Consider the following 26,229-nt stretch of genomic DNA (forward strand, 5'->3'; position numbering starts at 1 on the left):
CGTGCCTCCCGCGCTGCTCTCCCGCCGTCAGCATGAAGGTCGAGTTTGCCCCCATCAACATCCCGCTAAAGAGAAGGATCCAGACAGTCGCCGTGCTGCAGTGGATCTTCTCCTTCCTCCTGCTGGGTAACAGTCTTTCTCCTTCTTGCCCCTGCTCCAGAGAGAGAAGGGCAAGAAGCGGCTTTTTCCGTGACCAGCGTTACCTGTGGGTATCGCTCGGTGCCAGCCCGTGGCTGCACGTGAGTGCCGAAGCGGCCAGGGGCGAGCAGCTCCCGACGATCCCCGGACGGGCAAGAGCATCGCACTTCTTTCTTCCCTGAAAGCTTTGGATGGCTTATCCTCTTTTTGGGATGTCTATTTCTTTCTATGGGTTCTTCTTCAAATACCATCCTAAAAAGCTAGTGTCTGTGGTTCCTCATTGAGGCACCAGTAGGTTTCTGACAGCAACTTTTTTATTGAACATGAGCATCAATTCTGGTACATGACTAATGCTGTTTTCATTTGTAATTTCGTAAAATAACTTTATATGCTGTAGGTCAATAAAAGTCTTATTTAACAAGGTGATGAAAATTAATGGGCATTGTCAGTGAATTGGCTCAAATGAAGACACTTCTATAAAAATATCTTCACTGACTTTAAGAAAGTGTTGCTAATTCTACTTGGTAATCTTTTTCCACTGATTGTTCCTCTATAATTAATGTTCCTAATATCTTAATAGACACCTATCACTAAGCACCTCTTTACTGCAGCAAATCTTATTCACATGGGTAGGTGTCTTGAACTTGATGAAATTAATCACTTGATAAGGTAAAATAAGCCTTAAGCTCTATGAGACTAAATCCATGGATTGTATAAATTGGAAAGTGGTTATTGAATAGTCTGTTATGTGGTACAGAGCCACTGCTTAGCTGTGTATTACTGGAAATGCTGGAACACTTCAAGATCCTCTATGCTCTAGGATTTACAAGGAGAAAAGGAGTGTGCACATATCTTCCTTGTATGTCTTGCAAGTATATTATCCTTCAGATGGTCTGATGTCTTTCCGATTATTTTTTTTTTTAGCCCACACATGAGAGGCTTGGGGGAAGTATGGAGGGTATGAGGCATCTTCACAGATTAATCAGTAGATGTTCTGCTACCTCTAAATTATATGTTGTTAAATGATAAACAGTTTATGTTTGTGGCTACATTGTAAATAGTCTGTACTTTTAATTTTCTGTTATTGAATTAGGTCTTGGCATGAGCCATTATTCCAGTCTCATAAAGCAGTGGAAGTTCAGGGGCAGGTGGAAGAGAACAATTTTTTTTTTCCTAACATAGCAATACTGCTGCAGAAAAACACATCTTTCTGTGCTTACTAGAAGTGATCGGGATGCAGAAAATCCTCTCTCTGTAGTTTAGCAGGAAAAGTAGGCAGCTGTCTTCTGCAGCTGGGAATGCCAAGGAAAATCAACAAGGAAATGGTCTTATGTCTGGTTATGTTGAGTATAGTGAGTTCATGTGATCATGAAAAAATCAATTTGCAAGAATCCTTGGTTAGCAATTTGATTCTAATAATAATTATCTGTTTGTGCTTCATGGGGATGTTTATCTTTAGAGCTGACCAAGGTGACCTTGTCATTTTGTAGGTGGATGCCTTCAATCATAGGGCAGCCAGTGATCTGGCCAAAAAGTTTCACTTAGCTGCAGGAAAATTCAGGTGGATGAATCCTAAATGACTTAAAGCAGTGAGAAATGGGCTGGTTTCTGATATTCTGGACTGCCCCTGTGTCTGGATTTTCCAGGTTTTTTTGTTTGTTTGTTTTTTTGGGGTTTTTTTTGGTTTGGTTTTTTTTTTTTTTTTTGCCTGAACAGATGTTGTTTGTTTGTAAGCTTTTGAATTCAAAAGTGACACTTTCAAATCAGGGAGGGGATGCCCCACTACGAGTGAAATACTGTGTGAGTTCATCACAGAACAGATTGGAGGTTTAGGCATTCTTTGGGTGTTTGTGTGTGGCTGGAACTAGTTTATGCCAAGCACGATCTTATGTTGATTGTCTGTCTTGTGTTACATATCTGCATGTGAAAACTTGAACAGATAATGCCCTATGACAACTAATGATTCATGATATAGATAGAGGGATTCTGTTCAGAGCAGTGAATAAATGGGGTACTGGCTTAGCTGCTAAAGTTGCCCATCTCGGTATGTTGTAAGGTGCCATAGCTTAGTAAAATGAACTATAGGACTAACAGATGAAGTAAGATAACTCTGAAAATTAGTGCTCTGATTGACAAAAGCTGAATCAGTTAATGATAGGCTTCATATCTGGGGAGTGACATGCGAAAAACAGATCTGGCACACTGAGTAAGCTGAAAGGAGAATGTGAGCCTATTGCAATTTAGAATTCACAATGTGACTTGGATAGAAGACTCTTGGTTTCATCTTCCTGGTTGAGAAATGTAAAATGCCCTTGCTCTCCAGGCTTGCTTTGTTGTAATGCTGCATGGTTTTCTGAGACTGTGGAATTGATGACTGAAAATGCCCTCTTGCTTGTGTGACTGACAATCTGGCCTGAAATACAGACATGCAATAGTTGTTGAAGCCTAAATCTCATCCCCACTGTAGAAAGAGCAAATCAGTCAACAGATACTGAAAAAAATATCAGCAGCAACCTGGTACAACAAAGTTCTGCTTCTTCATGCAGTGTACCAGCTTGGGCTGGATCTGCACTACAGATCTATTGCTTCCGCTGTGTAGCGTAGGCAGAGTAAACATGCCTCTGTCTCAAAAAAGCTGTACAGATGTGCACAGAATTTCATTATATACAAAAGGAACCTCTTTAAAATTCTGGCTGTAAGTTCCTGTGCTTCCTTGTTCTGTGCTGCAAGCTGCCAAAGTTCACCCTCAAAGGGAAAAGACAAGTTTTCATTGTAACAGTGATTTGCCTGTTCATTATCCAGGGGCATGACACCAGAAGCAAAAATAAGTTCTGAAATACTGGGATATGTATGTTTCTGGATGAGAGAAATGCCCATTAACAAATTCCCACCATGTGTTGGCTGAAAATGCCGTACGGCTTAATATCTTATGTTCTCCAAGTGCAGCAGACCAGAAAAGTTTGGGTATAAATTCCATGAAAGAGGAAAGTGTTTTAATTGGGCTTCTGTCTTTTGAAAGACAAGTGTTATCAGTCTTGAGTCCAGAAAACTAAAGCTGTTAAAACTGAAAACTGGCAAATGCTAAAATCATGCTATTTCTCACTGTATTAAACACAAATCCAAAACAGCTTCAGGCTGAAGCACAATGTCAAGCCATTAGTGTTATACTGCTGAAACAGCAAATACGTGAAGTTTTGCAATTTCATAGTGCCTACTTTGGCTAAAAAGCCAAACCAGACAATTTTCTATAGATGGTAGTTTTTTATGCTTGTAATTTTTGTTATTAGAGATTCACTGGCTTGGCCAGGGCTGACAGACCTGGGGCAGGTCTGGCCCTGTTCCGAGCTCGTGCAACGCCCACACCGTGTCTGCCTTGTGAGGCTGTGTGCTGTCTGCTCTTGATCACTCTGTGCCGTTGTCCAATGCAACTTCAGGCAGAAAGTCACCTGGAGAAATGAAATCTCCAAGCCTGTAAGTGCTGCTGGACTGACAAAGCAAAGAGGTTGCATAACCCCCATTTTTGTGTCATAGGTTTCATGGTGCATGTGCTCTAAAGAAATTGTCACTGTCAATGAGTGCAACAGATGTGCTTGGTGTTTGCAGGAAATCTTTGGTTTTAAGCTTGGAAATATTTTTCTTAAGAGCTTTGAATTAATTTTGCTGCATTTACTAGTATGTCTGATATCCTCCCTATTGGGAACAAGGGTAGGTTTTCTGTTTCTCACACAGCACACTGCAGTTGAGCATTTATTCTTGGTGTGTGAGCTGTGTGCCTCAGTACTGCACATCTGTCAGTGAGGTTCAGTTTGTATCAGGAGGTGAGTAGTACCCAGGCAGGAGGTAGATCAAAGGGTTCTTTTAAAGGCAAAACCATTAAAACAAAGAAAAAAATCAGATTTGGTTGGAGTGTTGTTTTCCCAGTGCTTTAGCCTTTTGTTTTCTTTTCTCTCTAATGTACACAAATCAAATGACAGTATTTTTGAAGAAAATAAAGATAGAAGGTGAGTTGGTGCCCTATGTTCCTGCTAACTTCTGTGCCCCTTATGTGAAAAGGGACAGTGGAGTTTGAGCATGTACAAAATCAAATGCAAAACTGAGTAACTTGAGTGGAGTGGTGGTGTCTTGGGCCAGACAATGAAAGAGGGAAATGAGAATTTAACCCTACAGCAGGGATACCAGGGTTTTTCTCTGAGAAAAAGTGATGGTAGGGGAGAATGGTGCATCTTCTAAGGCTCACCTTTGGGGCCCAGCAGTGTCCCTGGTCTCCTCACTGGGGGTTTAGGAAGTGACTGGTGTGCAGGCACTCCTGTGTTTATTTGCAAAACCCTTAGTAATACAAAATCGCTGTATAATACAAGGTATCCTTTAATATGCACGAAGACCTTGGTATATATTAAACTACATCCTGTTCTCTAGTGATTAAACTTCTGTGCATGTAGGCTGAAGCAGTCTGTTAACTGAACTTGCTGGAGACAGTTTTGAGTTGTGGATCTGGCTTCCCCAAAAGAATAGAAATGATGAAACATTTGCCACAGAGTGTGAGATTACTGCTGGAATAATAAGTGATTTCTGTGTTGAGAAAGCAGGTGTCAGTGTAATGTGCTAAGGCAAATATTAGCCTTTCCTGCAAACGCCATGATGGTTTGTTATCTGGTGCTGATTTAATTCTTCAGCTATAGCTGGATAAGTAATATGGTTTTGTTTTCCCTCAAAGCCTTTTTAAAAAAAACTCTTTTGACACTTAAGAAAACTCAGCTAAGCTCCATGAGTCTTTCCTAGCAAGCTGGCTGGTATTGCTGCTTGTTTTTGAATACTCTGTATTCATCTATCCATGAAGTTTATTGGTGGCCTATGGGTAGGGACGGAAGTGTGATTGCAGAGAATAACAGGGTACTTACTGACTAGTATGTGTAGGAATGCTGCCTCTGTTACCTATGTCTTAGGGAGGGAATTTAACCATGTGTCTATTTGGTTGTATTTCTCAAAAATAAGAAGAAAAACGGCTCTTCTGTGTCAGGCCAGAGACCCTGTATCTGAACATAAGTGATAGTGAATGCCTAAGGAGAAAGAAAAGAAGTGGGAAATATGTAGACTAAATTTGGCATTCTGTCTCAGGATTTGGCAATTAGTAACTTGGGGATTTATGGTATCCAGACCACTCTACCTCCAAGTCAGTTGTCTGTAATGCTCTGTATCTCTAGTTTATCAGTATTTGCCAGTGGAAGATCTTGGGAACTGGAACCAAATTTCAGCATAAACAGGCCTCCAAAGCTTGGCATCTGAGGGTTTATGTTTGTTATCCTAGTGCTGTTGAGATACTGCTTCCTTGGTAGGAATGCTCAGATATCCTTGTGGCTCCCAGTTGTAACCAATAACCTGACAAAGGCCCTCACAGGAGACTGATACATACTCAACAAATGCTGGCTGCCCAACCACCTCAGTTCTGGACACCGCTACCAAATTCCTGGGGCTGCCAACAGTTTTCCAGTGCAGTTAGTTTAAATAAACTCCCTGCTTTTTCTTTGCTGGCAAGTCCTTATCTGCCATGGATAAAAAGCGTCAGCAGGTTCCTGTGTTACTGGTGGAAAACTGTATATTGACGGAATTGCACAGAGTAGTAGGCTTTAAACAGGACAGTAGTAACATTACGTCTCCATTTTTTAAAAAAGAGGCTTTCTATGTAAAAGCTGCAGAGCAATACTCTGCAGAGGCATGAACTTGCTTACTGTTGCTTTGGCAGGCTGCCTGTTCTCAGGTGTTGCCTTTTGTCTCAGGTCTTACTTTGGTGGGAATACTGGAGTCCATTTGCTGTAGTTGTTACTTCATTTGAATTTCTGTCATTTTCTTCATGATATATAGAAATAATTTAGAGAATATTTTCAGAAATTAAGGCTGATTAATTTTTTTTTCCTGCATGAAAATATCCCGTAAGTGGGGAAAATAATTTTTTTTTAATGCCAAAATCAGCTGATCAGTGTTAGCTTGAAGGATAATTGAGAGGAGCAAATGTTCACTAGGGATGAAAACATCACTGCAATTCTTCTGTGTTCCCTCCAAAGTTCTGTTCCCAACCCAGCTTAGGGACATTGCTGCTCTGAAAACTAAGGATGAGAAAAGCACTGGTTTTTTGTAGATACATCAACATGGTTGTTGAATAATGTAGTTTTTCTTTTTTATTTTTTTCCCCCCATGTCTGTGTGGTAAGAAATGAGCTTTTCAGCTTGCTTTGTGTATTGGTACACACATGTACGCATAAAGCCCAGGGAGGGGCAATGCTAAGAATCACTTCTCCGCCTGTGTATTTACTAGGATGCCAGGGGATAAAGATGGGGGGTTTTACCATGTCCTTGGTGGGATGAGGTTCAAATTGCTGAACTCTGAATGTCTCCAGCTCTTTTAAGACAGAGGAGCATAATGTGTTTAGAGAAACCTTTGCTAATGGTATGTGGGACATGGCAGGAACTGGCTCGGAGCTGTCCTGAGTTGCTGGGCAGTCCTGAGGTTTTGGAGTGAGCGCCTTTGCATGGTTTTTGGAACACTGCAGAGAGCCTGTAGTGCTGCTTGGGGCGAGACCAGCACCCCTGGCACAAGGGACACACCTGCAGTGCCCAGGCATGCTGTCCATGACTGCTCTGAGCATAATGGGAGCCTTCTCTTCTAGGGACAATCTTACATTCGGTGGCTTTCACGATAGATATTAATTAAACATTTTTGATGCCTTGGTAACTCCAAAAGCATTTGAAGCTTCCAATTTCTAGATTTAACCTGTGCTGTTTTCCTGCTTCCTATCTCTGATATTTAACTATTTTATGAATTTGGTGCCCCCAGCTGCAAACTCAGAGCCTGTTTAATGACTGAAGGATCACGTGTACAAACATCATTGGGCAGGATGGCTGCCAGTACTGATAGCTGACACTACATAGAGTGGTTTTCATCCATGTGTTGCAAAATATGAGTATCCATGTGTTGTAAATGGGAAATGGAGAAGTGACACATCAACATTGGCTCACAAACCCAGTGTTCAGAGTTCCATGGCAGTGATTTGTCTTTTATTCTATATTTCCTCCCCCTCCACCCCCCCAATCCAATATATCACAAAGATATTTTTCAAAGCTCTAATTCAAGTTCAACCAAAAAATTACGCTTAGAGCGTACACTGTAACTGCACCCAAGGACACAATGATGCAGTAGAGTGACAAATCCCAAGTTATTCACCTTTTGCCTGAAATTTTTTTATGAATTTAGTTAAAATGGTTGCTATTTATTTACTCACTGTCTTGTTTGAAGGAGAAAACATCAGGTTTGTGTTTATAGGCTCACTGGTTTTGAGTCATCACTGTTTAGGTCATCTTGCAGGCTCTTAATTCATTGAAATAATGAGGAGGTATGGCAAAAGGAATTTGCCTGGCATGTCTCATTGGGAATGCAGTAATCAACTTTGTCCTACAAGATGCTGAGCTCCCCTTAGGAAGCGCTAACAGCGTACTTATCTCCCCATATCTTGCATGCACTCAGGAATGTGTCCTAGCTAAAGCAAAGCAGCAAGCTTGTTGATCTTGTGTATGTTTGTCTGCATAGGATTAAGTACAACTATCTGGGCCTTCTCACTGCTGATGTAATTAGGTCTCACAGCAAGGATGCTTTGCTACAGAGCACTTTTCAGCTGTTTGCTCGGGAACTGATAGCAAAAAGCCATGTGATTCTGTGTTAAAAAAGCCCTGTGATTCTGTGTTAAGCTGAAAGTGCTTCTGAAAGGAAGGGTCAGAAATAGAACTACTTACCAATTTTTGCATAACAACTTGAAATTAATTGATTTATAGCAGCTAAAAAAAACTTCTCATACTTGTTCAAACTTAAACCAAGAACCTTGGCATCCTGTCCAAATTAGCATTCCTAGAAATTTCTGTAGTTTCAGAATCTCTTCTTCAAGGAACAGGTAATGACTTTTCCTCAGTAGATTTCTGTGCCCTATTTTGGACTGATGATAGTGTGGGATTCTCTGTGAAATTGAGTGTCATATTTCACCTGTGTTACTTGTCTTGCAATAATGATGTTCCTTAGAATTTGTTTCAGTTCTTGTGAGCTTTCCACATTGACTTTGAGGGTCTGTGGGCCTCAGTTAGCTGTGGTGTTTTTCAAGACCTCTTACTCAAGTGCTTTTATGTGGAAGACTGGGGTTGCTTGTATGAGGAGGAAGCAGTGAGCTTCTGTACTGAAGAATTCTGTACCGAAGAATGGAGTATCCTTGAAAATGGTAGATTTGATCCTGCTCCTGCTTTTGTTTATGGTAATTTCCTTCTCCCTTCCTCAGAGGAAATGCAATTCTTTATTTTTCTGATCGTATTCCTGCTAGAAATGTGGATGTTCATCCCCTTCTTTCCTACTCACTATAACCAGCAACTTTGCTTGCTGTGTCTGCTTCTGGATTCTGTGGTAGTTCTCAATTGCCCCAGGACAAGATAGCCAATTCTATTCTGAATGCACAGTCAAACTAGGCACACGAACAAGCTGGTTGAAGTTCAAAAGAAGTAAATATTCAGGTTGGAGGAAATGCAAGTCTGCCTGTAGACCAAGTTAAGATCTCAATTTCAGCAGCTCAAAATCTGCTTAGTCTAGGGAATCTGCTGACTTTTCAACACCCAAGTAATATCTCTCTTGAATGAAGGTGATCTGAGCTAGGATGAGTGGGTTTTACTCTTGGTTCATCTGTTTATTGTAAAGTTTTCAGTTCTGGTGATATTTACATTGTGTGAGCCAAATTACTGCCTGAAGTATTTCTATTGTTTCTTTTTAATTCTGCTCTATTTAGTGGTGTATTTAGCTCAGTATGTTTCACTGGTGTAACTTCTTCTAGGACTTCACGGGATATTGCCCTCGTGAAAGCCAGTCAATTGTGAGACATAAAGTACTGCTTCTGCATTGTAAAATGTCTCTGAAAAATGCCAGGTTCCTGCAACTCTGCCCATTGAGTCTTCCAGTGAGAACTAGGTCCTGTTTTGCTTGCCATTTTATAAATTTATGATGCTAAAGCTCCCTTGCAACCTGGACTTCAGCATCTGATCCATGAGCCTGCTGGGGTTTGTTCAGGAGGTGGCAGAGCAAGCAGGCTGCTGCAGGGGTACCACGGGGCAGAGAGCAGCAGGCCCTCCTCCTCAGACATCTCTGACCAGGGCTGCTCAGCGTGCTGCAAGACTGTAAAATTCTGCAAGTTCTACAAAGATAAAGTTTCCATAGGATTTCCCTGAGTAATTCTTTCAAGGTTGAGCCCAAAGTAACACACTGTATTTAACCAAACAACTTTTTCTTGCTCTTTGAATTGTGTATAATACAATTCTTATGTATCACTATTGTAGCATGATGTTACCCTTCTTACTAAATTGGGTTTGAAAGTATCAGGACCTACCTGCTGTTGTGTTCCCATGGCACCACTGAACTTCCCCTTTGACTGACGTGTTTAGTGGCTGAAGCAGAACCTCTTAATGTTTTGGTCTTGTCTAGTGCATCTCCTTGGCCAGTGACAGCACTTTTGGCTGGGAGTAGAACTACCACCCTCATATTACAGGTAGAGAAGATGAGAAGCAGAATAGAAAATGATTGCCCAACACCCCTGTAATTAGAAAAGAGATGTTGCTATGGCTCCCTTTCCCTTCTTTCTTTCCGCAGCTTTCCTTTCTTCTCACTCCCTGAAGCATTACATCCTTGTTAGCTCTTGCTGTCTCCTTTTATTTTGCCTTAGGTAAACCAGATGCTCTCTACCAAACGTCCAGTTGTTCAGTAGAGGGAGAAATAACAGACTGAGGTGATACACTCTTGTGATGTTTCACCCTCAGTGTAACAACACCGTGTGGAATAAGTTGAGTTCAACTTGTATGCATTTTGAGTGAATCTGTAAAAACATATCAAGGCTGGGCATTCGGGGTCTTAAAAGGACACAGATGTGATTCATGCTTGCTGTGAATTGAATCACTTCTTGTCTCTTGTAGCAGAGTTTTGCTGTGGATTCTTTGTGATCCTGATCCTGGGCAACTTCTGGTTCCTTGCTGTTCTGTACCTGCTGTGGCTCTACCTTGACTGGGAAACACCATGTGCTGGGGGCAGACGGTCCCAGTGGGTCAGAAGCTGGACTGTCTGGAAGTACTTCAGGGAATACTTTCCCATTCATGTGAGTAAAAGGTTTCTCACAAACAGCTTGAACAGACATAAGCATGGGCAAACATCTAAGACTAATCTTTGGTAAATTCTAATACTTACTCCAGGGTGAACTTAACTTCTTTTTAAAACATGGGAAATCTGAGATTTAGTGACAAAAGGGGACAGGGCCTGGTTTTGTACTTGGACTGTTGGGTCATAAGATAGTGCTTCAGCACAGCAAATGCTAGACATGGTATCCTGACATATCTACTTAAGTCTTGTTTATCTGTAAAGCAGGACAGTAGTTTTAAGTGCTCAGAAGGAATTGCATTGTCATTGCTTTGATGTCCTGTCAACGTGCAATCGCCATAGCTGTTGTTTTTGAGGTAAATATTATAATGTCCACCACTGACTCTATTTTTCAGCTTATAAAAACTTCAGAACTGAACCCAAATCACAACTACTTACTTGGCTTTCACCCTCATGGGGTCCTAGTAGCTGGAGCCTTTGGAAACTTTTGCACCGATCCTACTTTCAAAAATTTATTTCCTGGGCTTACTCCATATCTTCATATCATGCCCATCTGGTTTGGCTGTCCCTTCTTCAGAGAATACATAATGAGTGCTGGTAGGTAAAAGCAGAATGTCTCAGCTGTTGATCCATATTTTAGCTTCTATTACAAATGTAGAGTCTTTTCCTCTACTTATATATGGTAAGTAATTTCAGAAGGATCAGTGTTGGTGCTAAATTTAACCTCTATTTTATGATGAACTGTTGTGGCAAAACAATTTGAAGGTTTTATTAATAGTTTTGTAAACTATATCACTGAGTTGTTTTTTCTTTCTGAAAAAAATTGCTGGTTTTCCTTTGAACTGTGAGACAGCAGTCCAGAGTACCCATTATATACAAGAAGAGAAGGGCATAATAATTTGTAATGTTATTTAGTCATTGGGCAGGCACTTGTAAAACTAATTCAGGCTAATCTCTTACCTGAAGGGCTTAGTCTTGCACATTACAAATATCTTTCTACTCAGAACTTAATTACCTTCTTCTGATTGAAGTCCCATGATGCAAATTTGTGTAATTTTAATTGAGATGTAAACTCTAAAGAGAGGGACCTTTTTTCTCTGTTCTGAGAAGCATGTCATAAAGGGGTGATATTCATGACTGGTGCTGCAGTAATAAAAGATAAAAATAACAACCAATCAAGTTGGGGGAACAGAAGGATGAGAAGAATTAAATAAGGACGAGTGTTCCACCCCAGTGGTTTAATCCAGGAATTATTTTACTTAATTTCACTCAACTACAGCATTTAAGTATGTTCTGATGCACAAGACTAACTTTGGGAGACAGAGATCTAACTTAATTCCTGACTGCAACACAGATGCTGCAATCTCAGAGAAGCTGTTCCACTGCTCCATTCACAGAACCATGCCTAGGATCCTGCCCATATTAATATCAGAATTACTTATCTATGTATGCTTCAACATACCAGAGAATGCCTTTCCATGCAAATGTAATTTCTGAGGGTGTTCTTTGAGACTTGCTAAGTGAGGGATTGGCAGTGTTAGACCATTGCAATTTTAAACACTGTCTTTTAATCATTGTCTGGAAGTCAGATTTATATGTTTTTGGCATCTTGACCAATGGGAACAAATATTTACCTGCAGGATGAAAAACAGCTGCAGTAAAAAGCACACTAAAGAATAACCAGCACTGGAGCTCGGTTTTCACAGGTATGCAGCTGATAAATGAGAGGGGACCTTTGGTCTAATACATGTTATCAGTCAAAGCATAAAACACTTGCAAAATCCTCCATGTCCTGAAAGCCATGCTCCTGGCACAGTGTTTCATCTCCCCGTCTTTTTCTCCCTTTCTCCAAAACCTGCAGTTGCTGCCTCGGGAAGCGCAGTTGCGGCACTCCTGGGCTCCGGTGCGAGCATGGAGCACTGCCCTGCATGCAGGCTGACAGCTCAGCTTCGGCAGGAGACAGATTTGTCCTGGGAAAGGCAGCAGCTCCTGCTTTCCTTTCCAGGGAAAATGCATGCTGACATGAATGAACGTCACTTGAATTATTTGTGAGTCTCAGGTCGGCTGCATTTTCAGAGTAACAGTGACTGTGAAGGCATATGTGGCAAACGGATGTAGCTTTTTACTGAGGTCTGAACATGCTCCAGTAACAAGCTATTCCTCTTGATGGCCAGCTCTCAAAAGTAGATCACAGTCATCTTCCCTCTCTTATGAAATTTTTATAATCCACATTGTAAAGTCCCTATTAGAAAAAAGACCAAGTGGGTAACAGGATATCCAAAAGGGTGTTTTGATACCTGTAAAACCAACAACAATGTAAACTAGACATGATCTCTTAATTGTCACTCAGAGTGTATGAATTCAACACAGTGTAGTTAAACATGGCTTCTGGTAAATGGGAGCAATATAAGCCTTTGAAATAAAACTTAGGGCAAAAAGGAACCTTTGAAGGATTAGGTACATATCTGTTAGAAAAGGGATTTTTCAAAGCACCAAGTCCAGAGCAAGATCTAAGGAGATGATAAAGTCTTATACAGCAGTGTGTGTCTGATGAAGTATCTGGATCAGCAGGAGTACCAGAAAAGCTTCATATAATCTGCTATTTTAGCCTAAATATTGATGAGTGCTGGGGCCTGGTTACTAGAGAATGAGCTGATGCAATCATTGAGAATGGTACAAGTGAGTCTTTTCTGCTTCTTCTAATGCTGTCATGACTTTTCCTTAGATGGAGCTGCTGCTTTAAAGCTTTGAAAATAATGGAGAGCTATGCTTGGCACTGTAGCTCCATGTTTGAGTTAACAAGTCTTCTGTTCATTCTGTTAACCCCTCTATGCCTGTATTTATAGGCACCTGCTTCATGGCTTTAGCTCCTGCCTCTCAGCAGTGCCTGCTGCCATTCACCTCTTCTGCTCTTGGGCACAGAATCTCTCTGAAGGGGAGTTAAGTTGGCAGAAGAGCACACCCTGAAGAACTCAAAACTCTTGCAATAGGCAGCAGCATTTAACTCATCAGTGTGAAATCAAAGCACGTGCCCAAAACCAAATCTGTTGCAAATTGAGGAGGTTGAACCCAAATCTTTGAAATATGTTCTGTGCTGTTATAATTTTGAAACACCATTTATAGATTTAAAAATATTCTTAAATTCCACTGTATTTGTACATGAAAATCCAGTGGTCACTCTAAAATGTTTCCTCCTGAAGGAATGGTTTCTGCATCCAAGGAAAGTGTCTCATATGTGCTGAACAATGAAGGAGGTGGCCATGCATCCGTCATTGTGATTGGAGGAGCAGAGGAATCTCTGAATGCACATCCTGGAAGTCTAACATTGAACATCCTCAAGAGGAAGGGCTTTATTAAAATGGCCCTGAAACATGGGTAGGTCTTCCATTAAGCATGCTTTGAATGCAGATGGATTCTTAAATATAATTCATATTATATTAAATTAGAGAATTTGAAGGAGTTATTTGTCTAAGAACATGCAGATGTCTGGCACAGGAGCCAGTCTGTCCACCTAGATCCAATCTGGGACTGTTGAAAACTCCTTTGACTTTCATAATTTGTAAGAAGTAGGTGTTATTAGCATATTTTGTTTCATTTCTGTTGTTTCTTGCACTAGCAAAGAGTAAGAATTATGAAACAGTATTAGTAAACCTTGGCTGGTTTTGCTGAGTAGAGCAAACATTGTGCTTTCTACTCTGTAAATTGAAGATACGTTAAGGTAGAATTTTCTGATCATTTTAAGCAAACAAACAAATGGGAAAGCCAGGCCCTGTTTTATTAAATCACTGAAAATTATGGTCTAGGAAGATTTGTTTTCACTATTATTCTCAAGACTTTCTTTTGAAGATTGCCATTTGCAAAAGTAAATTCCTGGGAATTTTTGGTGAAAATCTCAAGAAAAACTAGGTAACTTTTTACTATCAAGCAGCCATCATGGTGTAATTAAACAGAGATGGTATCAATATCTTTTGAGTGATTTACATAGTATAAGCTGTTGTGTTTTTCCTGGACTGATCTAGATGGTTTGTATATTAGAAATATTGGAACCAATGATTTGTTCCTGCTACGCTTTCTGAACAGCTCCCAGGATTATGCATTGACATGTGAAGCAATGAGAAAAAAATACTAGTTTTGAGAAATCTGTAACAGCTTTTTAAGCTATTAACTGGAGAAAAGGTCATCTCTGAGAAGAGGAGCTCTCTGCTTTTTCACGGCATGCAAAAAACTAGAAACTGTTCTAGAAACTGTTCTGTGCCAAAATTCCAAGGGCACACGTTTCTTATACATATCACTAGGATTCTCATAAAGAATTTGTTTACTAATAGAATGTAACATTTTAGTATAATTTGTACCCAGAAACAATTCTTGTGTATTTGAATTAGGACTTTTGTGTCTAAATGAGTCTTTACTCAATTTTTGCTCAACTGTTGATTAATTCAGTGGGATCCTCAACACTCTCACTAGCTTTTACTTATTTTAACCATAAAGTTTAGAAGAATAGTTAGGTACTTTTTTTTTTTTTCTAAGCATGTTGTTAAATGTCTGCTCTGTCATATCACAAAAGTTGGTGGTGGTTATCTCTTACCTAAATTGATTTGGATTGAGAAATCAGATATACCTGTGCCTCTCATGACCTTGATTTCAAAAGTATCTCCAACACATAACAACAAGAGGAGAACACTTACAAAACACAGGAATGGCCCCTTTACTTACTCACTTGCTTTGGTTCCAGTGATGGTTCTTCTCTTTCTGAAAGGGTCGTAGCTGTCTAGAGCCCCCCTCTGGGTGACAGTGCCTGTCTCTGCCTGAGTGGCTAAGGGCTACACGTCACATGGCCACTGTAACCAGCAGGCTACAGGTCATTTGTACAAACACCAGCACAAAAACCTCCTTCTACATGAAGCCCAGGAATTCTGACTTCATATCTCTCCAGCAGGGCTGTGGGACAGGGTGAGTCTGACAGAGCTCTTGACCAAAGATTTGGCATCCAGTAATTGCTTCTGGTTTTAATGTTTTCTTTTTAACAATTAACAAAATGGGAAGAAAATTTCCAACTCAAGTGGAAATGAAAGGGCAAGCAGGGCTTGTGGGATGCAGATGAGAAGACCCACCTGCCATCAGTGCCTGCACACAGTCGTGGTGCTCATGATCTGCAGCAGCAAATACCAACACAGGAAGGAAGGGGCAATGCAGAGATTTGTGCTCTGGCCCTGGCTCTTGTGCTGCCAGCACAGAGAAGCTGTGTTCCTCAGCTAGGAGCTTGTCAAATGTGGCCTGAATATGTCAGCAAAAGTCCTCGGCACTTCTGCAAAAGACACTTTGGTCCAAGGTAGTACAAATATCTGATATGAAGAAATCCTAAAGACACAAAACAAATGATGAATCAGCTAACTTATCTTTAATTTCACAATCTTAAGTTACTTATTTCTGTGTCTCAGCCTCCTACATAGCATCTTGCAAAAGCCTTCACTAGATTAAAACAAATCCCACAGTGTCAGGATGCTATTGCACCACAAGATGTTCCTGTTTGTCTTAGTGTTGTAGTAAAAAGTGGAGTGTTTACACAGCCACAGTAAGTACCAGGCTTTATGATATCTCCTTTACAGGTGGCTAGGTGATAAATCCACTTGAGAAAGAAACTTTGAGCAGACACTAGTCAGAATAGTATGTGGGAATGATAGTCTGTCTGAGTCGTCAGGCTAAAGAAGCTGTTGAAGCCATTGTTTTTTTCTGTATAGGTAGATTTTGACTGTCCACAGTTCTTTCCAGCCAGCTCTGTCCTCAGTGCATCCTCCTCAGGCATTCACAGCTCTGCAGAAATTAATTCTGACAATGTTCTGGCAATACTGCTATTTTACAGTAAGGTTTTTCTCGAAGACAGTGGGGGCTGAATAGAGCTAAGATGCAGAAACTAAGATTTAAGTAAATCAAATAAAACATCCCTGAATCCTTTGGAGACTATTTAGGATTACCTTGATTTTTTTTTTTCTCTAAACTCTGTAGAATATTTAATGAATCTAAGCATTAATCAAAAACCATACTGCAGCCAAGTTTTTAAATACAATGCTGGGTTTACCTGCTGGAAACAACTGCACCAATTCCATCCACTCAAGTAGTTTGTCCAGGAGCTAGTCAGTGCCTTTCCTCCCAAGCCAATTCATGAACTGAACGAGAACTGAATGAGAATTCATTAGGCTGTGCAAGAGCCAAAGTGAGTTCACATAATTTCTGTGGGTAGGATTTGACCCCTGGTAATACCATTATTAAGGCTACTGTTTTCGAAGAAGTCCAGAGGAAGCAGGGTTTCACTGGGAATTGGACAGCAGAGGAGGAATTTGGCACTGCACTAGTGTCTGTGAGGGTGTCTGGTTTTTATCATGGTTTTTGTGCTGAAACCAAGGGCACGCATTACTCCGGTCAAAAGACAAGGCAAAGCCAAGATCTGGTTTTGATGCCACCCAGCTGGGAGCACTATAAGGTTAGCAACAAGGCTTCTTTGCTTGCCAAGGTAAAAAATGGAGTGGAACAAGGGTGGACTTGCTGAAATAGTGGTGGATAAAGTCATGCTTGTGCTATATGCAGTTACGTGTTTTCATCATTCTGAACAGTACAAATTGCAATAGGTTACCAACTAACCAGATAGGTTACCCAATAACCAACCAACTAAATACTGCCAAAAGCAAGTTGATAGCTGTGTGCCAATCACTTTTTTTTTTTTTTTTAAACACAAACCAGCCAAGGCATTCAAAAAGCAGCTGCACGTGAGAAGAGTTGAATGCCTGTTGCTGATGAAATCTAAAGCTGCTGAAACTTTCTGTGCTGGTCGTTGTGAAACTATGTGATGCTGATGTGAACTGCAGTGCAAGTGCAGGCTGATGTAGAATTCTCAGTGTCCTCTTTGTTTTACAGGGCTCATCTGGTTCCAGTGTTTTCCTTTGGTGAAAATGAACTATTCAAGCAAGTTGCAAACCCCAAAGGTTCATGGCTCAGAAATGTACAGGAGAAGTTGCAAAAGATAATGGGCTTTGCTTTACCACTATTTCATGCTAGAGGAGTATTCCAGTACAGTTTTGGCTTAATACCTTACAGGCAACCTATTCATACTGTTGGTAAGTTCCCAGCACCTTTTCTAACGTGTTTGCAAATGTTTAGAAATTCATCAGTGTGCTGCTAATATCTGTAGATTTATAAGTCTGTTCTAACAGAAAGAGTTGATTGCTGTGCATCTCAAACAAGTATGTGAGGTTTAATTTTTTTTTTTGATTGCTGTCCTTCCCTGTTAAAAGGGGCAGTTCTTTTCCCTCTTTCCCCTTTCTGTCCCAGGCCAAATCTTAGTCTTCATTCTCAGTTATCCATAGGCTTTTATCCTAGGCAAGCCATAAAGAAATCCAAGAGTTGTCCAGTTTTTATGAGAGGGCTGCCACAGCTCTGCAGCTGCGGCTGTGGTTTCTGGATGCTGTAGCTGTTTTGTGAGAAGCCCAGACCTGCAATTTCTTATCTCTGCAGAGAAGTAGCAGTTGGATGTTGCAGCTGACGCACAGCCACTCCAGCAGAGCTCTGGAGCAGGGCTACTGGAAGGAGCTTGTGTGGTCCTGACCTGCTGCTCATCAGGACAGAAGGAGAGATGCAGGAGGAAAGGGAGAAGACACAGTGTGGTGCCACAGCCCTTGGGCAGGCTGCCACTTAGATGTCTTTGCAGGTCTTTAGGGTGTTTCCTTCCCTCTTGGTTTTCTCCCTTGGAAAGATCCAGTCATGTTTAATTGTAAGCCTGCATGCCATGGTGACAGGCAGTTCAGGAGAGTGTTTTTCCCCAAAAGCTTTCATTACTGCCCATCTACTCTCACTGGAGTGTGGAAGTGAATATATTTTTAATGGTTTTACTAGTGCTATTGACAACCACACCTTTACAAAATAGGTGATGCTGGGTGTCATGCAAAGGCATTAGCTGTCTGTCTGTATATTTTTTACTAAATCATTTTTAGCCAGATTCTGACCTGAGTGAACTAAAGAAAATTGAGCTGTTCTGGTGTTCCACAAGGGACATTGAAGGTGGTCCTCCCTTTAGTGGGGGGATGATTTGATTATAGTATGAAACAAATAAAAATATTTATGACAAAAATGTAGCTCTTTTTATGTTAAATTTTATGCAAATCTCTGTTTTATCCGTTCATGCAGTTAAATATTTTGAAAATATTTAGTTTTTAAAGCCCACATTGTATACAGACAGGCTAAAAATGTCACTTATTTTAAAGCCAAAAAGTTATCAAAGCTTTGGAATGAGATGTATTGAATGAGATGTATATGCAGCAATTTTTATTTGGGCTGATGACACTAGGACTGTTTTGAAGCTTAAAATGTCTTATTCTTTGAGGCATTTCTTCATCATGACAAGAGCTCAGGAGTGCTACAAATCAGCAAGACCAGAGTCTTGCAACAGAACTTGTAAGAACTCATGAAATCCTTTGCCTTCTGTGTCTCTTTCCCCATGTTTGATAACTATCACAATGTCCCTGTGTCCTTGAAAGTGTGTGGGGTGTTCTTGGTATGGCTCAACATGACTTTGAAAGCATTGGCTCAGCTCCTGAGAGCTGCAGAGGCACAGTGAGCTCACCTGAGGTAATGAACTGTGCTGTCAACGTAGCCAAGTATGGGTGATTTCACTCCTAGTTCAGAAGCCATGGATCCAAGAGCCATTCAGCTAAGCCAAGATCTGTGAAGTTTGTGTGTTTTGGGCTTGATGAATGAAGTATTTTTGGCTTTCCTTTATGGTTTTTTTTTTTATTACTGCTTTTCAGAAATATCAAATATCAAATTAAGCAGGTTCCTTAAAGCTGCACATAATATTAGAGAGATGAGTGTAGTTTTCAATTCCACAAGAAATCTTCACTCTTGAGAGAAGAGACTGTTGCAGAAGGGCTTGGGGACTGTTTGCTGTTTCCAGTCCTGCCTCTGGAAATCCTGTATTATATGTGTATTGATTTCACACCCCTCTAAGGTATTGCTCAATCCAGGGCTGGGTTCCCACCCCAGCCATGTAAAGTCTGAGTTTCAGCACCACACAGGGCCCGAGAGCTGTTAGCAGTTGGAGCTGCAGCAGGAAAATGCAGGCTCAGCTCTTTGTGGTTCTGGCTAGGCTTCCCTTTAGTCATCACTATCCAATCTGAAGTGGCAACATCTGTTGAAAGGGATTTTTAGGTGCCTTTGGAAAAGCTCCTGAAGGTGCTTTTAGGTCTCTGTTTTTCCAGACTTCCTCTGTAATCCCAGTCAGGTCTGTTAAGGTCTTGGTGCTTCCAATGCAAGAACAGCTGTCAAAATCTGGTGATTGAACAACACAGGAAAGACTGAGGTCATGGGAAGCTCCTCTTAGCAATCCACTTTTTAGCCATAGCTTTTTGTGGAAGGGAAGGCTGCCCGCTGGATTTCCATGGAGTCGCCTCCCATGGAACAGGTAGCAGGCTTTGCACAGTGCATGGAGAGCATTTTGGTTCCAGTCACATTAGTGAGCAATGGATGGTTCCAAGACACCTCGCAGGGTTTAGGGGATTTGCATGCTACCCTCCCTAGGCTGAGGTCACCAACAACATTTCTGTGCAGTAATATCCATTGTGAATAAATTGGAAGATAAATATTTTCTTCAGTCCTGTTCATGTGACTGTGTGGTTGAGGGCGCCACTGTCCTCTTAAGCATGTGCCTCACACTGAGTAGTTTTACTATTCAAATCAGAACAGAAGACAGAAAGTACATTTTTTTAAATACTGTGTTGGACTTGTAGACAGCACGTAACCCATGGGATTGCATATTGCAGTGTAAATTGCTCCTTCAAGTTAGAGCTTATCACTCTTCTCATGTGCTCTTTTGCTGGCAGACTGAAATGTTGGGCAGGGGGGTTAATTAATTTTACCTGAATGTGAGCAAAAGGAAGTGGAAAACCAGACCCAGGACTCAGGCTTGTGAAAGGCAGGATCAGGCCCCAGGGTAAGAAAATTGTGCTGTGATTCTGCCATCTGGCTGGGAACTGTGGTGGAGCTGTTACCGAAGGGACAGCAATTCTGCTTAAAAAGAGATGTCAGCGAAGCTAATGCTGTTGTGTTTGATTTACAGTGGGAAGCCCCATCCCTGTAAAACAGAACTTGAACCCCACCAATGAAGAGATCGATCAGCTTCATGCATTGTATCTACAGAAACTAAAGAAATTATTTGAAGAACATAAAAGCAATTACGGCATCCCTGAGCATAAATCTCTCATCTTCGAGTAGCAAATTACAAGTTGTAATTCCAAATCTCATGCAAAGAAACAGTGTCTGCTGAAAGATGTCTTTCTTGCAATCCATATTTTGCAATCTGTAATTATCCTTATGTAAGGAATACTTTTAAGAAGGGAATATTAGATGATTTATTGATTTTTATCCTATTGGGCGGTGGGGGGAGGGACCTTTGGGATGCAAGCCTCAAAGTCAGTGCTGTTTTGAATGTCCTTTTAGGTTCATATGTGCCAGAAATGCGAGTGAGAGACTCCACACAGGTATTCTTACCACCATGGTACCTACCCATAGCTTGAGCATAGGAAATTGCCCCAGCATGAGATCACTAGCAGAAGTAAAAATCCAAGAAGTCTTTGATTAGAGGTCGAGAGACTTACCAGCATTTATCAAACATGACAACAGGTTGTTCTCTGAACGTCAGAAACCCCTGCTGCTCTTCCACGGAAATGAAGGTGTGTGTTTTCAGCAGATGGCTACTGTAAACTACTTACATGAGAATTCAAGACTAAATAGGAGCCTTCAGCCCTGCATAGGATACTGGCAAAAACAGTTTGTCCAAGTCATGGAGCAGAGCAAACCTTCTGTTTGGGGAACCGTGTTGAGTTTGTTGTGTGCATGTGCGTGCTGGGTGGTGGGAAGCACTGAATGATGTGACTTTTCTGGAAAATCTGTGCTTTGGCTCGTAAGTTTGGAAGATGAAGCAGCTTTGGTAGTTTCAGCCTCAGAAGAGATAGCAGGCACAGAACAGGAGAAGTGAGGGAATCATGGGAACTCTTCATCCTGTGCAAATTAAAAATGATCCTATGTCAAGCACTTGCACAGAAGGAAAGGGAGCCCAATTTGTTCAGTCAGTTCTGAAATTTCACCAAGGAAAGTGTACTTGATAATGCCTTTTTTTTCCCTACTGACAGCTGTGGGGAAGTATGTGTTATGCTGGTGCTGCAGGGTGACACAGTGTGAGCATAGCTCTAGGGTGCAGCAGGTTAAGAGGCTGCATTGTATATAAACTCAGTGCCTGAATTTGAGAAAAGATTTATCCTTAATGTGGATATCCACTTCAGAAAAGAAAAGAAAAAAATCTTAGCCAAATACTTTTTCAGTGAAAATTCCTATGTCTTGGAAATTATTGTGCGTGGAAAGAATTGTAGTATATTCCTGAATTTTTATGAGATAAATTCTTGTATTTGTACGTGCCTTCTGTCTGCATGCAAACTTTTCAGACCTGATGTCAGTGAAGAGTTTGCTCTGCTTTAAGCTGTTTTGGTGCCTGAATATTACATCAGTTAGGTGGTCTGACAGGTTGTGCATGGGCTTATCAGGCAGCTTGGGCATCTTCATTTGGCTCAGTTCAGCACTGAGATGCTCCAGGAATAGCAGCACTGGACACATTGTGTATTTGATTGGCTGGAGGCTCTTAGAGGAAGCACAGCTGGGGCTTTGGGAGCAAGGTGGAACTCTGGGAAGAAAATATCTTAGCAAGATGAAGGTGTTTAAAGAAAAGAGTAGACATTACTTCTACGGAGTGAGCTCTGACTGGAGCAATGCCCCAAAGCCAAACAAGTATTTGCCAGACAGAGCGGATGTATGTGCTCCAAAAAACCCTCCAGCAACAAGTTGGTTTCCTTAAGAGGGCTCTTCCTTCTAGTGACTCTTTGTCATCCGGATGTAAACAACCCTGAGCCAATGCTGAATCCTGCTCTCATTTTCTCTACAATGACACAATCACTCTGGGAACCAGGGCTGGAATTTGCAGTGCCTGAAGAAGCCCCTCTTCCCTGACAGACTGCTGCCAATGTGCCCACAATTCACCTCTACCTGAGCTTTCTTGGTGCCATGTGTGCTTGCCCTCCCTTCCCACACCTTTGCTGATCACTGGTGATCACTGTGGTGTAGGTATCTTGCTTCCTCACTCTCTGTCCACCTTTCCCTGGGTTGAGATCTCTGGTCTCTATGCATAGAAAATACTGAGTGGTGGCTTATTCAGCAGAAATGGGGTTTAGGAGCAGGGTTTGAGAAGAGGAATGTGAAGGATTGGTTACGTGAGAAAGGGCATATAGATTCTTTGCAGCTTACTGATCTGAGGAGCTGGCTACATGAGAACGGGCACATAGACCCTTGCAGTTAGCTGAGCAAGGTCTCACAGAACACTGCATTACACATTATGTGTAACAACTGAAGTTGCAGAATATTACATGTATCTTGCTCAATAACTGAACCACCATTGAGTCTTATTGCTGAGCTATGGGTTTATCTGCAGAGTTAGCAAGGATAGGTTTTGGCAGCAAAACAATAGACATCTGTGGTTAGAAGGCCAGAGGAAAAGGAGAACTGCTGACCACAGAAGGGGGACTAAAGGAGGGGTTAGAGATCGGCTTAGACGACGTGAACCACTTAGAATGCGCCTTTTACGAATATGCATAAGCCTATTATTGATAGTCTATAAGAAGCTTTGGTACAATCAATAAAGCAGATTCCTGTTGTTCACTCATATTGAGTGTCTGGGTTTCCCCTCTATCGCGACAGAGGAAGCACAACAGCTGTGCATGTTTGACACCGGCTTAAGATCAGGATGGTTTCAGCTCTGGAAAGGGCATGTTTCTAAGGAGGCAAGTTTGTTACCTGGGAAGAGGTTTCAGGGTCCTGAGGATTGTACAAAGTGATGATCCCTGAGCAGTTGCTTTTTCTTAGCCAGCTATGTGAAATTTCCTTTGGATTTGACTCTTTGCTGCCTGCCCTGATGAGTAGTGCTGATTATTCATGAAAGAAGAATTTGGAATCTATGTCAGACTGTTCTCTCCTAGATCATCTGCTCTAATGAGATACTTCCTCTCATTCTCTGTTCTTTTTCCATTACCTTAATGATACAGAAGATCAGGCTGTAAATTTAAAAATACTAGCATTGGGTTGAGGATGGGAAGTAACAATGGTTTTTTGTTGATCAAATTAACCAAAACTTTTAGAGAATATGTGGATACCGATTTTGGAAGTGTTACTATGGCTACTGATACTGTCATTGCTTTGTAACAATGGTGATGGTAAAAGAAACAAAAAACCTAAAAAACCCAACAAAAAACAACAAACCAAGAAAATCTCCAAACAGCTCAAGTATTTATTGTTGCTCAGTTACCACTGCATATTGCTTATGATGGTCCTTCCAAACTACCTTTTATTAACCAATTGTCTAGTGTACCTAGGACTATTTTAAAATAGAACTTCTGTCTCTAAACGTGATAGACATGGTGTCATCTAAAATATTTACATCTGTGTTAGTGTGTGGATCTGTAAAGAAGCCCTGCAATCCACAGCCCTGGCAGCCATAGACCCGTTTTGGCTACCACAGGCACCAATCCCAGCACTGCTGCAGCCGCTAGGAGGCTGCCCATATTTGTTGGAGCAAGAGTCTCCAGCTGCAGTTCCTGCTGGACAAAGCAAGAGCAAGGAGCTGGTGGGAATGGTGACACCATTTCCCCCAGCTGTGACTGGAAGAACTGGGGAGCACTCACATTCCTGGTGGGATGCCCACACTGCCTGGGGCCTGCTTCGTGGGGTGTTTCTCTTTGTGCCTTTTAATGCCACACGTAATCCCAGGAAAGCCAGCCATCCATCAACAGGAGAAGCTCTGCCTCTGAAACATGCAAACACTGCCTCTCTGACGTGCTCAGGATGAAGTACCTGCCTGTTCTCTCATGTGTGAACACCTCTGGGCCAAATTCAGTTGGCAGACAGTCAGTCCTGGAGTATTTTTACTTTACTACACAGCATAGTTTACACTTTGTAGCTTTTTATGGTACCTGTATAATATGAATGTCAGTTGTTTCAATGATAGCTGTGACAAGGAGGTGTGAGATAATAAAGCTTTGTACCAAAGTGGGCTTGTGCTGACTGGATTTCAGATACTCATCACTGCTGTTGGGTGAGGATCCTGGCTGAACTTGAGGGGTCACATTAGCCTGGCTGTCAGGCTGTACTCTTATTATGCTGAGAAATCTGGATGGATTGCTTGCTGCAGTCTCCTGAGGAGAGCCTGAAGCCAGCTTCCTGCTAGGATTCCAGAGGGTCTGAGGAAGAAGTGACCCACAGCAGGGAAGGGCTGGGCTGTAGCAGCCCACAATCAGTGCGAAGGGGGCACAGCTGGGAAGCTGGAGCATGAACGGGTGGGCAATCCTCTGAAGAGCTGGTGAAATAACAGCTTTTGGAGTTGAATTCAATTTCAGTTAAAAGTTTGAATTTTAAGTGCAAGTTGCATGAAGGAGTCCAAATCTTAGTAATGGTACCCTGGAGAGAAAAAGCCTGGCAGAGACTCTGCTTCACTGTAGGAACTGGGGAGCTAAACAGCTGCTTGGAGTAAAAAATGTGTTGCACTTGCCTGTTGGGAAGAGGAAAACTACCCACCTTACAACAGTGATGTATTTAATGGGGTTTGTTTGTTTGTTTTAAAGTATGGCAATATAATGCAGCACTAACAGCTGTAGTGACAAGTATGAATTCCAAAGCCTGGGAAAGACTAATTGTATTTTGTTACCAGTTCAATACTTTTTTAATGGAATGATGCCACCTTGCATCTTAGTATGGCACAAAGAAGAAAAATGGGTTAAAAGTGGCCTTGCATTGTTTTGAAGCAGCCCCATTATGTGTATGCACCTATGTAAATAGGAGATGTGTCATGGGTCATCAGTGGATCAACACCACATCCTGGCTTTGCTGAAGTACAAAAAAAAAAAAAAAAGAAGCAAGTTATACCTGTAAAGCAAGAAATGGAAAAAACAGGGAATGGAGAGGAACTGGACATTCATGCTTCTCAAGGTGCTGCAGCAACACTCATCCTGATCACAACTGGTTGTGATAGGTAAGTGATGCTACCTCCTTTGCCAGGTAGTGGATTCTGAAGGGATTTGGGTGGCCTGAGGGATGTAAATGGTTTTTCAGCTGATGTTTCTTGAGGTTGGTATCAATTTCATGTCAGCTGAGCTGCTCAAGCAGTGCCTATAGAATTCCCTTGTATTTTCTGTTTAGTAGACAGAATAGAGCTGCAGAAAAGGAGGAGGAGAAGGGGCGGGGGGGGGGGGGGAATGAAATTAGTTTACTTAATGTAGTCATATGCTGGAGAAATATATCCATCTAAAAAGATAACTAAGAACCATAGGTGAGGAACCATATCCTTTATGGCTGCTTTTCATACCCTAATACTGAATTTCACGCATAGAACAAGCTTGGGAAAAGCCTTTTCCAGTGCATAGAGGAAGAGGCTCCCTTAAAGCATGAAATACTTCTTGCCCAATTTTCCATCTTGGACAGTAGTAACAATTAAAATCAAGCTTTTCTTGGCTAGCATGAATCAACAGTGGGCTTGTCTTTCCCTTCTGCAGTCAGCAAGCAGTATATAATCCTAGGGAATAGGCGTGTTAACTGGAAATCTGGCATTTTCCCTATGTGCAGAGCAGAGAGTGTCCTCTAGAGAAGTAAATTATAGTGTTTTCCAAGGGAAATTGTTTAGGACTAATTCTTACACATAGTAATAGGGATATGTATGTGCTATAAAACACTCTGAGGTCCACGTTAAAACAGAAGCCAGGTGACTGATTCATTTCTAAAATTTATGATATTTCTCGTTTCAGTGGCGTTTCTGGTAAGTGACAGCACTGGCTTCTGAATTTTTTAAAAGTAGGG

General features: G+C 41.4%; 1 protein-coding gene across 3 annotated transcripts; it reads left to right on the top strand.

Moving 5' to 3' along the window:
• The first annotated feature begins 6 nt into the window (after positions 1–6).
• Positions 7–24,429, top strand: MOGAT1 (monoacylglycerol O-acyltransferase 1). 3 transcript variants are annotated; one of them, XM_008629563.2, is made up of 6 exons: positions 7–126; positions 10,122–10,300; positions 10,695–10,896; positions 13,500–13,674; positions 17,209–17,408; positions 20,402–24,429. In XM_008629563.2, exons 1-6 carry the CDS (start codon positions 33–35, stop codon positions 20,554–20,556), a joined length of 1,005 nt encoding a protein of 334 aa, XP_008627785.1. In that variant the 5' UTR covers positions 7–32; the 3' UTR covers positions 20,557–24,429. The 3 variants fall into 3 exon arrangements, with proteins under 3 accessions (XP_008627785.1, XP_017584346.1, XP_017584347.1); XM_017728857.1 differs by having other exon boundaries at positions 10,125–10,300; XM_017728858.1 differs by lacking the exon at positions 20,402–24,429 and adding an exon at positions 20,166–20,374.
• The last annotated feature ends 1,800 nt before the right edge of the window (positions 24,430–26,229 follow it).

The sequence above is a fragment of the Corvus brachyrhynchos genome, unplaced genomic scaffold, assembly GCF_000691975.1.
Source record: "Corvus brachyrhynchos isolate BGI_N302 unplaced genomic scaffold, ASM69197v1 scaffold223, whole genome shotgun sequence".
NCBI lineage: Eukaryota > Metazoa > Chordata > Aves > Passeriformes > Corvidae > Corvus > Corvus brachyrhynchos.